This window comes from Myotis brandtii, unplaced genomic scaffold, assembly GCF_000412655.1.
Source record: "Myotis brandtii unplaced genomic scaffold, ASM41265v1 scaffold326, whole genome shotgun sequence".
Taxonomy (NCBI): Eukaryota; Metazoa; Chordata; class Mammalia; order Chiroptera; family Vespertilionidae; genus Myotis; species Myotis brandtii.
In genome coordinates, this window is record NW_005362534.1 from 3,119,716 (window position 1) to 3,136,120 (window position 16,405).

A 16,405-nucleotide genomic window follows, 5' to 3' on the forward strand; every position below is an offset into this window, starting at 1 on the left:
TATTATTATTATTACCACCACCCTCCCCCTCTTTCTTGAGCCCTGATTAAACTTACAAACTCAGCCTGGTATATGGGGTGATCCCTCCATCTGTACTACATAAACATTAGCTGGAAACCACATAACAATTCACCTTATATACAGCTAGAGGCCCAATGCATGAAATTTGTACAAGGGGCTTGGCCCTCGCAGCCGCAGTGGCTTGCCTCGGCCCTCGCAGCCCCGGCTTTGTCCGAAAGGTCGCCGGGAAGGTCTAATTAGCATATTATGCTTTTATTATTATAGATGACTTGAGAGAGTACATAGCACAGGTTTCCTTCATCATCATATATATACATATATGTGTATATATATGTATAATAATTATTATTATTAAAACAAGAGTCTGGGTTTTCCCCATGAAGCTGAAGGAGTTTTGGTGTATGGTCTCTTGCAATTTGAAGTCACAGTTCCCTTCTCAAAATGCAGCTCTGTGCCCAGCTGGGAAATGTGAATGATGAATTGGGAGGCTGAAGCTAGAGTTTCCCCATTCACTGGGCTCAGTTCCAAATTCAGTGAGTGATGTATTCCTTCACTTTATATCAGAACTGAGGTTGGAGCTGACCTTGCAGTTTTTCTAGGTACCTGCAAGAATACTGAGGAGATGGGGAGGGCTACATTTGAGGGTTGGGAGGCACCCAGAAAGCAATGTGCTTGTGTGAATAAAAATGTGTGAGAGTGCCCTCGGTGGCCCCGGATCTGTCTCTGCTTCTACAGTGTTGGGACGAACAGACCCAGGGATGCCCCTTCTTCCAGCCTCCGGTCACTCTCCAGCATCTCATCCAGTCACCACCTTCAGAACCACTTCCGGGACCAGCCAACACACTGTTTGTTTTTTTCTACCTTAACTCCTTATTGCCAAACAGCCATGAGCTCCCACATTGGTCAGAATTATTCCACCGAGGTGGAGGCTGCGGTCACCCGCCGGGCCAACCTGCATCTGCGGGGCCCCCCACACCCACCTCTCTCTGGGCTCCTGTTTCCACCCGACAATGTGACTCTGGAGGGCGGGGGCCGCTGCTTCCAGGAGTTGGTGGAAAAGAAGCTCGAGGGCGCTGAGCATCTCTTAAAGATGCAAAACCCGCGAGGTGGCCGCATTCTCTCCAGGTCGTGCTGAAGCCTCCCCACAGTGAGTGGGTGAAACTCAGGCCGCCATGGAAGCCGCCCTGGCCTTGGAGAGGAACCTGCAGGCCCTGGGTTCTGTCTGCACAGTCACAGACCCTCAGCTCTGTGACTTCCTGCAGAACCGCTTCCTGGATGAGCAGGTGAAACTCATCAAGATGAGTGACCCCCTGACTAACATCTGCAGGCTGCCACCCCCAGGCTGGGCTGGGCAGTATCTCTTTGAAAGGCCCACCTTTAAGCACAACCAGAAGCCTTTGGAACACAGAGGCCTTTGAGGGGCCCCTCTGTATTCCCCTGGTGTCTGGCTTTTGCCTGAGCCTCTCCCCGAAACTACTAGCCATTCTTTTAACCACCCTGAAGCCCTCTCCCATGCATTGGACCAAATGGAAACAATACAGCTTTTTGCAAAAAAAAAAAATAATAATGTGTGTGGGGTTCCTTTGTGTGAGTGTAAATATTGTGTGGGACTGGAACTTGTATGTTCAGTGACCCTGAGGTGTCACATAGAAGATTCATTCTGTGGCTGCACAGCCAGTATAACTAAATAGAAACTGAAATGAAGATTTTGTGTGTTCTAGTATATTTGCATGTTAAATAATAATAATATAGTAGCAGTAAGTAAAAATGTAATTGGATAAAACTGAATTCTGAATGATGAAAATATTAAGCCAATTTAAAATTTATCAAACTTCTAAACCATAGATAGGATTAATGACAATCAATTTTTTTGCTTTGTTATTTTTTTGGGGGAGGTTGAAAATAGTAGGAATTTTGATGTCCTATAGAAATGAGGGTGTTTGTATATTATTTACTTTATTGAAGACAAAAAGCTGTTTGAAATTTTCATAGAAAGTCTAGGCAAGAGAAATATCTAGCCTTACTTTTAAGCCTGGAGGAACCACACATGTAGCCAAACTAACATGTGTATCTAAATGTATACAGATTTTACTTTTGGGGGCAATTTATTCAAATTTAGCTGAAAACTCATTGGGTTTTCATTACTTTGAACAGAAATGTATTCTGGCATTAATGAGAGTATGAAAACTACTTAGGATGTCATTTTTCCAATATCATTAAAATATTAGCTGTCTGAAAAAAATTTGTTGGTGGATATCTCTGTGCTAGAGTGGTAGTCAGCAATTGTATGACAGTTGGAAGAGAGTTGGAGTTCAATGTTGGGAATATTGGAACCTTCTCATTTTGTAATGAAAGATTGTTTTTTAAAGCTCATGGAAACATTTACATTTGTACAAACTTCCTACCTATCGACTATATGTCATATGTAATTGTGTGTGGGCTTCTGAAAGAGGAAAAAAATTCTACATCAGTCTATTTTGTCTTTCTGTTAATTTATATAAATACTCAGTTCTGCTCCTAGACCTGGGTAAGAGAGGCCCCTGCCTTGGGTCCCTCATCTAGAATGCCCACTTTGCCTTGCTCTCTAGCCAAGGAGTCTTATAGGGCCAAGTTAGCATCCTTCTACAACCCAGAGTTCACTGCTGGATAGCAGTTGATTCAGGGAAATGTAAAAGCTAAGGCTTGGGAACTGGTAGATAGGAAATCATTGTTTAATTTGGAAGAGGCCAACACACAGCATTCAGTGATTGTCATTAATCCTATGATTTTCTTTTTACATAGCTGCTGCCATCTTGAGTAAAGTAAATCCATCTGTGGACCCTTGTGATAATTTCTTCCGGTTTGCTTGTGATGGCTGGATAAACAGCAATCCGATTCCTGAAGATATGCCAAGCTATGGGGTTTATCCTTGGCTGAGACATAATGTGGACCTCAAGTTGAAGGGTAAGTTTCTACTGGGGATCGCTTTACAGAGATCAGTATTTGACCAAAAAAAAAAAAAAAAAAACCCCACAAAAAAACCCACCATAATTTCCCTATTCACTTTTTAGCTATACTGAATTCATGTTCAAGATTTTTAAAAATGGAAGCTTGGGAGGAAAGTTGTGGAATCTCCCCAATCTCAATACAAGCTTGAGTCATTATGTTCATGTTTCACAGTAGTAATTTCTGCTGCTGAAGGACAAATAGCATCTGATTGAGACTGGGAGCAAAGGAATAGTTAATGCAAACCATGTTATATCAATGTACTTATTTGTCTGTTGTGTTCAGAGCAAACTTTATCACTTGCTCATTGTGTCCTAGATTTTTATGGCTTACAAAATATACTTGACACCTCATCGTTTTTTGACATCACTTTTGAGAACTCTGGATGACCTTTGTGTTTGTCATATTGTTCCTGTTAACTTCTAACTTGGCTCTGGGGAGACTGTCTTTTCTCCCATGGCCTCTCTTGCAACGACAAGATCACACACACGTACTCACATGTGCGTACATACACATACTCACATAGGTGTGTGTGCACACACCCTTCAAAAGTTGAAAATGTCTTTTGCCAGAGGATCTTCTGTTTGCAATGGATCTAATTTTTATGCTGAGCTATTGGAGACCGCCACTTCAGGAGGGAAATTGGTAGATTTCAAAGCCAGATAAGTTCGGTGTTTTGAGAAGGCAAAAATAATGTTTTTTCCTCTTTGTGTTAACTGTTAGTTATGCCATATAACTTGCGTTCATTTACACCTACAAAGAATTTCTGAGCACTTACAGGGATCATTATTTTCCTTTCTTCCCCAACTCCTTTTTTCCAAGATTTTAAATACATGAAAATCAAATATGTACCAATTTATACATATACTATAACCAAAACATGGTAAAATAGATAACTGTTATCAATTGTAAGGGAAAACATGCTTAAATGTCACTAGCTATAAATCATATGTAGGCAGGGGAGGGTGTGTAGGAAGAGATCAACCAATGAACTTGAATGCATATATGCATAACGCATGGACACAGACAGTGGGGTGGTGAGGGCCTGGGCGGGGCCGGGGGAGGACGGGAGCGGGCTGGAAGAGGTTTATGGGGGGGATAAGGAGGACCTATGTAATACTTTCAACAATAAAGATTAAAAAAATAAATCATATGAACTTAACATTTTCTACTAAGAGACCCAAACTTAGTCGTCATAAATTATAAATGAGAATTTTCAAGAATGTCAGAGGTTTACCCCAACCCAACAGGTGAAATTCCCATACTATGCAACCATAAATAAGACTTCAAGGAACAAATTTACTAATACTTATTTCCCTGTAAGATATTACCTCAGGTTGGTCCATCACTTTCCAATCTTGCCTATTTCCTGTTTCCCTTCTGTGGCTTTCTAAATCCAATCACGTGTGCAGAAATATCACTGAAGAATAAGAGAAAGACAAGATTTCCAGATAGATGCTCCTTTTACATTACTTACAATAAAAAGATTTCCATCTTCAGGGCTTGAAACAGTTATAGTAATTTAAAGAACTTTTTGGAGATGTCTTAATGTAAAAATTAAAATCAGTATTGATGTGTTTTATTTGAGGAGGATATTGTATACAGGCTTCTTTAAAATTCATAGAAATAGGAGTAAATTGTTCAGAGCAGCACTGGAGTTTTTTGTTTGCTTACTTCTTTTAAAAATGAAAAATTTCATTCCCAAGCTTAGATGGGAAATAGAAAAGAGCAAAAATAACATGCAAAAGGAAAAAAGAAAGCCTCCTATAAGTCCACCCCGAGGAGTAGCTGCTGATGAAGCAATTGGGTATATATCTTTCCAGGATTTTTTTTCATGTGTGATTACATATGCATAACCATCACACACCCATATACTTAAAAATTAACTGATATGCATACTGTTCTGTCACCTTTAAAAATGATATATTTTTCATAGACATGGATTATGTAAGAGATATTTTTTCCTATTACAAATAACACTATAATAAATATCCATATGTACACATCTTTATGTACTTCCCTAAATATATCTTTAGTATAAGTTCCCAGAAATGCACTTGTTATGTTGAAAGAGTATTCATAGTTTAAATTTTGATTCATATAGTTGAATCGCCCTTTAGATAGTAATTTCTAGGTCTTTACATATTGTTTTGCTGTTTGACATGATAACTTTTCTCCATTGCCTTTTTTTTGTGTGTGGTATAAAGTAGGGGGTCAGCAAACTGTGGCCAGTGGGCCAGATCTGGCCCACTGCCTATTTTTGTAAATAAAGTTTTATTGGAAGACAGATACATCCATTCATTTCTGTATTATCTATGGCTGCTTTTGCATGACAGAGTTAAATAGTTGCTACAGAGGCCGTATGGCCTTCAAACCCTAAAATATTTTTACTCTCTGAACCTTATGGAAAAAGTTTGCCAACTTGCGATGTCTGGCATAAAGGTTTGATATACTGTATTGTATCTGATTAAAACTTTCTTATTAATTAATAGCTTTTTGTGGCTTCTTTGGGATTTTTTAGAGAGGTTATCATAAAATTAAGAAGTAATTATAATTTCCTTTTACTATGTTGCCTAGAGCCTCCAGAACAGAGTTGAATAATAGCAATGATAATGGGTATATTTTTCATATTTCTAGCTTGGGTAGTAATGTCTCTAGTATTCCCCCTCAAATATATTTTTCCTTGTAATAGGTAGTCTTCTTTATTCTGTTCTGTTATTTCTAGTTTACAAAAAGGAGTTGCTAAAGAAAAACCTCTCTTTACTATTTATCAAGAAAGTCAGATGAAATATCTCTTACATTCTCTAGATTTTCTCATGCTGACTTTACCTTATAATCCTGAAATGAACCCTATCTGTGAATGATTTATTATTTTCTTTTAAGGAATTATTAGACTTGAATAAGCTATTATTTGTTTTTTACATTTGTGTCTATATTTATGATTCACGCTGGTCCATGGATTTTTATGTGCTAGGTTTGTCAAATTCTGTTATTAAAATTGTGCTGGCCTTGTGAAACAAAATGGGAGGCTTCCCATATATTTCTGTGCTCTGGGGAAGACAACCAAATAAATCGCAAGTTATTCTGTGACAAGCACTGTAAAGGGTGAATTAAAAAATTGATCACAGGCTCTTGTTTCAAGTGCCAATAAGGAGACCAAATGGTGGAGTAGTGTCTCTTTTTAAATTGGTATAATCTTTTACCAGACTATGTGTTTGAAATATAAAATGTGTATTACTTTTTTAAACTTTTAAACTTTGAGGTAATTCCCATTGACAGAAAAGTTGAAAGAATAGCACAAGGAACTCCAATATACTCTTCACCCAGATTCCCTGATTGCTACCATTTTGCTATATTTGTTTTATAATATTCTGTCATTGTCTCTATAAATGTATAGCTATTGTTTTATTCTGTTTATATCAATGCATTTATATATAGATAGTGAGAAAATGAAAATGTATAGACATTGTTATACAGATAGACTTATAGATATATTTTTCTGAACTCTTACAAGTATGTTGCACATGAGTATTCTTAAAGTGTATAATAGAGCTTTTCAAATATCAGATGTGGCTACAATCTTATTTTTTAATCACTAGATCTTTAAATTCTATCTATATCTCTTTGTATATTCTATATCTATGTATCTACATATCTCTCACTGTATCTGCCCATTCATCCAAGCATCCAGGCAATAGAAGCTCATTGTACACCAACTATAAATGAATAACAAGAAGAAACATACTTCAAATCCAATCACCTAGCTATAATTTTTTAACTGCAAATATACATATAAAATGATATGTGTAACTTAAAAGGAATCATATCATACGTTCTCTTTTTATAATCTGCTCTTTTTACTTGATATTTACATGTTAACATCTTTTCATGTAAATAAAAATAGATCTATAACATCATTTGCCATGGTTGCTTTTTATGGATACACTAGAGGCCTGGTGCATGAAATTCTGTGCACTTGGAGGGGGGGTCCCTCAGCCCGGCCTGTGCCCTTTTGTAGTCCAGGAGCCCTTGGGGGATGTTCATTAGTTGGACATCCTTAGCACTGCTGAGGAGGTGGGAGAGGCTCCCACCACTGCCGCTGCACTCGCCAGCTGTGAGCCTGGCTTCTGGCTGAGCAGTGCTCCCCCTGTGGGAGCACACTGACCATCAGGGGGAAGCTCCTGTGTTGAGCGTCTGCCCCCTGGTGGTCAGTGCACGTCATAGTGACTGGTCGTTCTGCCGTTTGGTCAATTTGCATATTAGCCTTTTATTATATAGGATTACAGTTTATTTAAGTCAGGGGTGGGGAACCATTTTTCTACCAGGGGCCATTTGGGTATTTATAACATCATTCGTGGGCCATGCAAAATCATCAACTTAAAAATTAGCCTGCTATATTTGGTCAAATATTTAATTAGCTCATCCCTAATGCCTTGGCAGGACCAGACTAAATGATTTTGCAGGCCTTATATGGCCCACAGGCCAGACATTCCCCACCCCTGATTAAGCAATTCCTATGATGCCACTTAGGTTGTTTACAATTTTTTTCCTTACTGTAAGCTACTCAGAGCATGAGTTTTGAAGCCACAGAACTGGATTTGAATCCTGGTTCCCTTTCATTTCTCTTCTGTGTCACTTTTGGTTAATTACTTATCTCAGCTAGCTCAAGTTTTCTTATCTTTCAAGTGGAGATAACAATACCCAATTCATGGGGTTTGTGAGGACTAAAGGAGATGACCCATATAAATTACCCAGTCCAGTTCCTTTCATATAGCAGGCCCTTAATAAATATTTGTCCTTTGCTCCTCAGTTTTATCTCAAAGATAGTTCTGAGTCTCACAAAGTAATGTCTATGAAACCCTTAAGTATTATTCTGGTCTTATCCTTTGTAAATATCATGTGCTTTCAAAAATATTGAATACTGTCTAGATATTTTTTCTCACCCTCGATAAAGAGAACATCCAAAAATAAAATGCAATACTACCAATCAAAAGAAAACCATTTTCTTATGTCTGATAGAGAACACACAGATATGGCCATCCAATTTGTGAAATAAAATGGATTTGACAGACCTGGCTGATGAAAAATTGCCCTCTATTGAAGTCAGCAACCTGGCTTTGTGAATTTTTTCTTTAAATGGCGTATAAGACTCAGATTTCTACTTGGAAAATAAAATAATTTCTTGTTCTCTTCAAGAATCAGGATTTTATTTAAAAAAGGCTGAATATAGTGATGTGTTTAAATGTCTTAAAATTTCCTTCCTACAAAACCTCCCAAATTTGTCTTTATGTGACCATGGAGATGACACAGCACGCATTGCTTATGAACGAGCAGATGAAAATGTTGCAAATGAGCACTTATGAAACATGAGGCAATGAGTGAGATAGAACACTTGTGTCAAACAGAAGACAGATGACTCAAGGTAGGGCCAGCTCATCTCTATTATGGAATAACAATCTTTGCCAATATTTTGTAAAGAAATGCAGTATATTATTATGTTCAAGCACAGACAGCATCAGTGGAACAATAAAGCGAAGTAGGGGCTATGCATTAATGAGCAGAGAAAGATGATTGTGATTCATAGATCAGTTGTTTATTTGTAAATACTTGCTGGTTGAGATCCAAATGATTCTCACAATTAAATAACCCTCTATAATCTTTTTTTCTCCCTACAAATAATCCTAGCCAAACCAACTTTTACAGATAAGAGAAAACTTCAGTTCAGGTCCAGTAAAGTGATTTGATAATTAGGAAGATCAGATTATTAAAGATACAGTTAACGGTGGCGTTTTCCACATACCATGAACATAATGTAATGAATTACCAATCTAAGCCTTGATATCATTAAGTTTTTTGAAATAAATGATATCAGACTGGAAAAATCAAAATGGGGATGCGGTGGGGCCATTGTGGTGGGCTTTTTATTCCTGGTGAAAACGCAGGCCCTGTAAGCCTCAGTGAATCTGCTATGCAGACTGGGTGTGCCCACTCAGAGAAGATTTCCATTTTTCTGATCATGCTGGCTCTTTTCCATGTGGCCACACAGGAAGCAAAGATTGCTAGATTATACACATGTCACCATCACTCTTGTATGCACAGAGGGGTCCTGCATGAAGATTTGGGCCTGTATAGAGGACTTTCAGAATGTCAAATGAAATGATTTTACTTGGAAAGATTTTTGTTGTTGTTGTTCACATTTTTCCTAATCTTTCATACACCATTTGAGTTTGGGTGGGGATGGGGATGCATGGAGTGTGAGGAAGGGGAAAGAAGTTGTCAAATTTTAAAAGTGTAGAAATTTCCTGTTAGGAGATATTCACTTCAAATATAGAAATGAATTTCTTCCTGAAGACTGTGAAGAATGTTCATGTAGCTTTAAGATATGTTCTATTTCTACTGGCTGAAGGAAGTAAAGAGGCCATGAGAATGGCTACCATGTGTAAAAGCTTGCGTTCTAGTAGTTTTCGCAGTTGGCATTTTAGGTTTTCTTCTTGTGTGTTTTTTCCATCCTCCATATATTTCCTTGTCTTACTTTTTGACTCTTAAATGCTCCAAGCATTTGATTTTAAGATATGATCTTAGCCAGATGGATTTCATGTAGTTCTTCTGTCATAATGGTTAATATTACAAATAAGTTGGTTGTGCTTGATAAGAACCAGATCTATTCATTGCATCCATTCTGAGTATGCTCTTTAATTTGGGAGAAATTCATTCACTTTAAATAGAAATGCACAGCATTGTGACCATATTAATTAATTTGTGGACTAAAGATTATTTACTGAGCATTTACTTTTTTCCTGGCAGCAGTTGCTTTCGGTCACAAATGACAAAAACACCCACTCAAGCTGGCTTAAACAATAAGAAAAATTTGCTGGCTTATGTAACCAAAATGTCTAGTGGACTTTAGGTAAGGGTTGATCCAGCAGCTGAACTATGTCATTAAGGATCACATTCCTTTCTTTCTCTACTCTGATGTCCACCATCTTATGCTCCTAAGTCTGTTCAGTGTAAGATTATTGCCAATAGCAACCAGAATTTACACTTTCTCATTCACATCTAGCAAGAGGGTATCATGTTAGACATAGGAGGATACAGAAGTGCAGAGATTAATAAAGCTTCCAAGATTGTCCTTGTGGAAATGAAAAATCTGCATATCACAAAATGTTTCAATAGCTATGGTAATCAAGACTCTAGCACTGCTCTGTTCACTTATGGTAACCACTAGCCACATGTGGCTTTGAGCACTTGAAATATGACTGGCTGGAATTGAGATGTGCTGTGAGTGTAAAATACATATCAAATTTCAAAGATTTTGTTTAAAAATATGTGACATATCTGATTATTTTATAATTACATATTAAAACGATACTATTTTAAGATCTTTTGGGTTAAATAAAATTTATTATATATAATCTCACCTTTTTTGCTTATTTAAATGTAGCTACAAGAAAATTAAAAATTTCATATGTGGTTCAGATAATATTTCTATGAGACAGTGCTGCACTAGAGCCCTGAAGAGGTCATTAGAAAGGTGAGTTATCTTGGAATGAGTTCAAATTTATTTCAGTGATAGAGAAGGGTCAGAGAACATCTTTATTAAAAATAACCCCCTACTCCTACCCAGTCTCTCTGAATCCTATTACCTGTAAGTTTGTCCTTTGTGGCATGTATAACCATCTGAAATTACCTTGTTTCTGTACTTTCTTACTTGTTCCATGTTCTCTCTTATGCGTGTCGTCCTTCCCCACTCCCCACCTGGCCACCCCGCAGAGGGTAAATTTCCCGAGAGCCAGAATCTTGTCCATTTTGGCTTCACTGTGATCCAGCACACAGCCTAGTGGCTGGCACATAGTTGGCGCCGAGTAAATACGTGTTGAAGAAAGGAGAGAATGATCATGCACTCCGTGTGGCTGGGTGCTGAGGTGGAGTGGCTGGTTGGCTGGACAGGGAGAAGTGGTTTTTTCATCTCCTCTTCCTCCCCTTCCTCCTGTGCCTGAGATTCTGCATGCTCTCCCAGAAAAGTCCTGAGATCTAACCAGAGCTTGGCCCTGACAGGAGGGGAAGGGTAATTGTTAGTTGTTCTCCGTGTGTGTTCTAGGCCTCAGGAAGGGAGGACAGTGAGCCAGTCCAGAGTCCTCCCAGGGCTCCAAGACTCCCTGGTGCTGTGGTCTTGTATAAGTTACAACAAGGGAAATCAGAGCTCAACGGATAGTGTTCAAGTTCAGTCTCTGAAAAAAAATTGGGGCTCTGCCACTTACTGGCTATGTGACAGTGGGCAAACCACTTCCCTGTGCACCTCAGTTTCTTCTCTGGTTATACTGTTGGACGAAATGACTGAGATGTGCTGAATATCTTCTGCACAGGGTTCAATACTTAGCATCTGTTATTACTGTTAACTTCATGAGGCTTAAATTAATGTTTTAAAAGCACTTGGCACATAATAGATGCTTAAGAAATGTTAGTTTCAAAGCTAAATACAAATTTTATAACTTGAATTTATAAAAAAACTTTAGAGCATTACTAGAGTAAAATATTGTGATCTAGTTTTTTTTTCCCCAAAAGTATTACATACTTGTAAATAAGGCAGCTGGTCCTGAAAATGGCAGGCCTAGGAGGGAAAACAATAGGTTATGATATTTGTGTGTATTCCTAACTTTTATTGACAGACCATGGCCATTACCTTGAATCCTGCAAGGTCTTGATAATCAAATTGGTCAGACAACACACTCCTTGGGGAATGTGAGTTTTAAATCACTCCTACAGCAAAAGAAAGAAGAGGAAAGGGGAATCAGGGAAAATAAGAAAGAGTGTCATCGTAGGCTGCTCTAGATCCTCTTTAGATGCCATTAAAACAATTACAGCTATGCCCCTTTCTTTTCTCATCCCTAGGGGATCCTTAACCCAGGCCCACAACCCCTCAAGAGGGCGCTTGATAGAATTCAGGAACTTGCATGGGGAAAAATGCACCGTTATTTTTACTAACCTTTGATGGAACTTTAGCATTTTAATTATGAACTGAAGCAACAAACTCTGATATTATTAGCTGTCACTTTTTTATTGCAAGTCATTGTTATTTTTCTTAAATACAGATGTTACAGGTATCTTAAGATATTATTTACATACATCACCACTTCAAAATCATAAAGTGGCTAGACCCAATGCTGGATTTTATTTAATGAGTTAATCACAAACATGATGTCAAATAGTAAAACAACTGTTTTGTTAACTGTTTCCGAATAACTGGTTTCCTTTATAAATCTGTGTTCCTTTTCTTTTTTAAAAAATATATAATTTATTGATTTTTTACAAAGAGGAAGGGAGAGGGATAGAGAGAGTCAGAAACATCGATGAGAGAGAAACATTGATCAGCTGCCTCCTGCACACTCCCTACTGGGTATGTGCCCGCAACCGAGGCCCCTACTGAGGATCAAGCCTGCGACCCAGGCATGTGCCCTTGACTGGAATCGAACTGAGGAGCCTTTATTGAGTCCGCGGCCGATGCTCTATCCACTGAGCCAAACCGGTTACAGCTGTGTTCCTTTTCTTATGCACTCATAAACATTATTCTGAGAATGGTCTATAGGTTTTAAGTGCCTGCCCACAGGATGTATGGCACAAAGAAGATTAAGAACCCCCTGCCTACGTAAGGATTGCTGGGGCAAACCTTATGAAGGTATAATTTTATTTAATTCCAGCCTTTTGCTGCATCCTGTTTTAGGTGTTTTGAGTGGAGTTGGCTATTATATGGCCCCATGGGTCCACTCATACCCAATCTTCGAACAGTCCACTGTCTAGAATCCCTGGATAATGAGCACATTACTGACAGTTAATTTGTGTTCATAAGGATATTAAATGGAACCAGAGATTTGTGTTTGGAGATTTGTGCCAAGGCTTGAACTGATTAAGTGCAAGCTTTATGGGATTACCTCTACCACGGAATAAATATATTTATAGATGAAATTACTGAGTGTTGCCACATGCCTATGCCCAACTAAGGATGGTACAGTTTTTGTTGTGGTGTAATTACAAATATTTGCAAAGAGTGCAAATGATTGAAAATAGTAATATACCAAGTAGAGTCTTTATGCATAAGTACATGTTATGTGGTATGTGAAAGAGCTTGCTCATCTTGAAGATAGGGACTCTTGGTTGAGCTTGAAAGGCTAGGGGCATGAGAGGGATTATAAAGTTGGAAGTTCTGTGAGTCAAATTCCAAGGAGAAGATCAAATCAATATATCTTGGCTTTGTTGGAAGGAAGGAATGAGCAGGGCTGTTGGTGAGAAATGACAGGAGTGAGATGGGCGGGTGAAGAATGTCAACATCCATTTGTGAGATTTTGCCTTGCAACAGAGAATGCTGAGCTTGCTGAAAGTAGAGTGACAGCCTAGATATGTTGCACATGGGAACATTGACTGAAGAAAAGGATTGGAAAAATAGATGAGGGGGCATTTTTGTAGCATAAATATTGCAACACATTATGAAAAGTTTCCTACTAGTTAGCTTGAATGTTGTGGGAAGAAAGACATATTTTACTTTAGAAGATTGCCAACTGGCCCTGGCTCAGTGGTTGCGTGTCCTATGAACCAGGAGGTCATGGTTCAGTTCCCATCAGGGCACATGCCTGGGTTGCGGGCTTGATCCACAATGTAGGGCATGCAGGAAGCAGCCTATCAATGATTCTCTCTCATCATTGATGTTTCTATCTCTCTCTCCCTCTCCCTTCTTCTCTGTAATCAATAAAAATTATATATATATATACACACATATTTTTAAAAAGAAGATTGCCAACCGATTTTAGGTTCTTTTGACTAAATATAAGTTCTTTTACATGACTAATGACACAGGATATGTGCATCCTGAGAAAGGCATATATACTCCTACAGTGACACTTCTCAGCCTGCCTACACCCAGGCCTCATTTTGCATGGCCGGTGTGTATAAGTGTACTTTACTTTGCAGATGTTCAGAGGGCTTGCATATTTTTAAAAATTTATTTTTCAATTACAGTTGCCATACAACATTATATTAGTTTCAGGTATACAGCATAACAATTAGACAGTTATATACCTTACAAAGTGATCACTCCAATAAATCTAGTAGAAGGGTGACCTGTTTTTAGAAAGCCACTCCCTGAAAAAGGAGGACTGTTTGGAAAGGGAAGAAAAATCCTAGCTGGCTTTGGTGGTAACAATTCAGAGGCAAATGCACCTGAGCGTTGGTATAATGACTCCTGAAGCTCCTCCAAGTCCTCGTGTATTCATTTTTTTAATCCACACCCAAGGATATTTTTCCATTGATTTTTTTAAGAGAGAGTGGAAGAGAGAGGGAAAGACAACAGAGAAATGATGTGAGAGAAATACATCGATTGTTTGCCTCCTGCACGAGCCCCAACCAGGGCCCTGGCTGGGGAGGAGCCTGCAACTGCTGTATCTGCCCTTGACAGGAATTGAACCTGTGAACCTTCGGTCCGCAGGCTGACGCTCTATCCACTGAGCCAAACTGGCTAGGGCCCCATGTATTCTTGCTGTTGGTTGCCAGAAGCTAGAATAATAACGGAGCTGAGAATATGGGATTTTTGCAGGAGTTTCCAAGCATCATCCAGATTTCATACCAGAAACAAGAGGACTCAGATTTCTTAGGCCTTGAAACCTGCATCTTAGAGAAATGGCTCAAATATTTACCTTGACTATACTTCTGATTGGTCAGTGGCAAAACTCAGGCATTAGAACAATTAAAGAGATGGTTGCACATGAAAATGCATGGCAAGACTGAATTGAAAATTTCATTCTTGCACTTCCAAACTCGCTGATGAGATGTCTTTAGCTATGCTCTCACCCTCAATTCTGACAACTTTTCAATTGCAACTTGAAGTTGTATATGGGTTGAGCATCTTTACAATGTGGCAAAATTCTCATTTCTCCCCCAATTTACTACTAATGGGGGAATTTCTACTCATTATTGTGAAGTGAGCCTTTAGTAGATTCCAAAGAAAATTCGTAAGTGAATGTATCACACTGAGTAGGGCCTAACAGGCGAGGCCCTTTATAGAGATGCCCTTATTGAATAATAGCCTTAATTACTATTTGTTGAACTCTCTAAATGGCACTCTCAGTAAGCCTAAAGTATGTAAGATTTATCCACATTTTGCAAAGGAGGAAGTAAAGGCAACCAAGCAGTACAATAACCAGCCCGGGATCACATAGCTAATAGGTAATGGAGCTAGGATTAGAATTCACACGGGTTGACCCTTAGTGCCTGGTTAAAACCCTGACAACTAGGAAGGTGGTTTATCCCATTTTATAGTTGTGGAAGCTGAGGCTTAAAGAACTTAAGTAATTCCCTTAGTTCCACACAGCTAGTGAACTATAAAGGCACCTTCCAGAGCAGTGTTGTCCAAGAGAAATGTGAGTCACAAATGCAAGAGACATGTCATTTCACATATTTCCTAATAGCCACATTAAAAAAAATAAAAAGGAAACAGCTCAAATTATTTATTTTATCTAACCTGACATATCCAAAATACTTTCATTCACACACTCAATATAAAAAAATTATTCACAAGGCATTTTACATTCTTTCTTTCCTACTAAGTCTTTGAAATCCGATACTCATCTTATACTTGCAACACATCTCTGTGTGGAACAACCACTTGGTGGACCAACCACATTTCAAGTGCCCAATAGCACTATGTGACTACTGGCTTCTGTATTAGACAGGGTAGTTCTAGAACAGTGCTTCTTTTTTTTTAAATATATTTTATTGATTTTTTACAGAGAGGAAGGGAGAGGGATAGAGAGTTAGAAACATCGATGAGAGAGAAACATCGATCAGCTGCCTCTTGCACACTCCCCACTGGGTATGTGCCTGCAACCAAGGTACATGCCCTTGACCGGAATCGAACCCGGGACCCTTCAGTCCGCAGGCCAACGCTCTATCCACTGAGCCAAACCAGTCAGGCTAGAACAGTGCTTCTTAACCTTGGTTGCATATTGGAATCACTGGGGAGTTTTAAAAACACAGATGCCTGGGTCTTATCTGCAGAGGTTCTGATGTAATTGGTCTGGCTGTGGCCTGGGCTTCTGGATTTTTGATAACAACCTTCCCCAGGCAATTCTAATAGGCAGCCAAGTTTGAGAACCTATTCAAGGATGATGCCAAAACTAATTTGGTGGAGAACTGTAGCCACCATTCATTTGAGAAGATTCTATGAGTTTTCTGAAATGAGAATCATTCAAAATAACCACTCTGGTAATATGCTTTTCTAGTTGACATTAAATGATGCCAGACAAAGCCCTAGCTAATTTATGACTTCCTCTCAATTTACATTTGCCAACATTTTTGCCAAGTCCCAGGATAATGTAAAAAAAGAAAAGATTTATTCCCTCTGCCCCCCCCCCCC

The 16,405-nt window shown here is 38.7% G+C and overlaps 1 protein-coding gene across 1 annotated transcript in view; it reads left to right on the plus strand.

Moving 5' to 3' along the window:
* Positions 1 to 16,405, plus strand: part of PHEX (phosphate regulating endopeptidase homolog, X-linked) — a 210,706-nt gene that overhangs the window by 25,139 nt on the left and 169,162 nt on the right. The window contains exon 4 of the mRNA XM_005870974.2: positions 2,803 to 2,964. Coding sequence (XP_005871036.1) covers positions 2,803 to 2,964 — 162 coding nt within the window. The remainder of the gene's footprint in view (positions 1 to 2,802; positions 2,965 to 16,405) is intronic.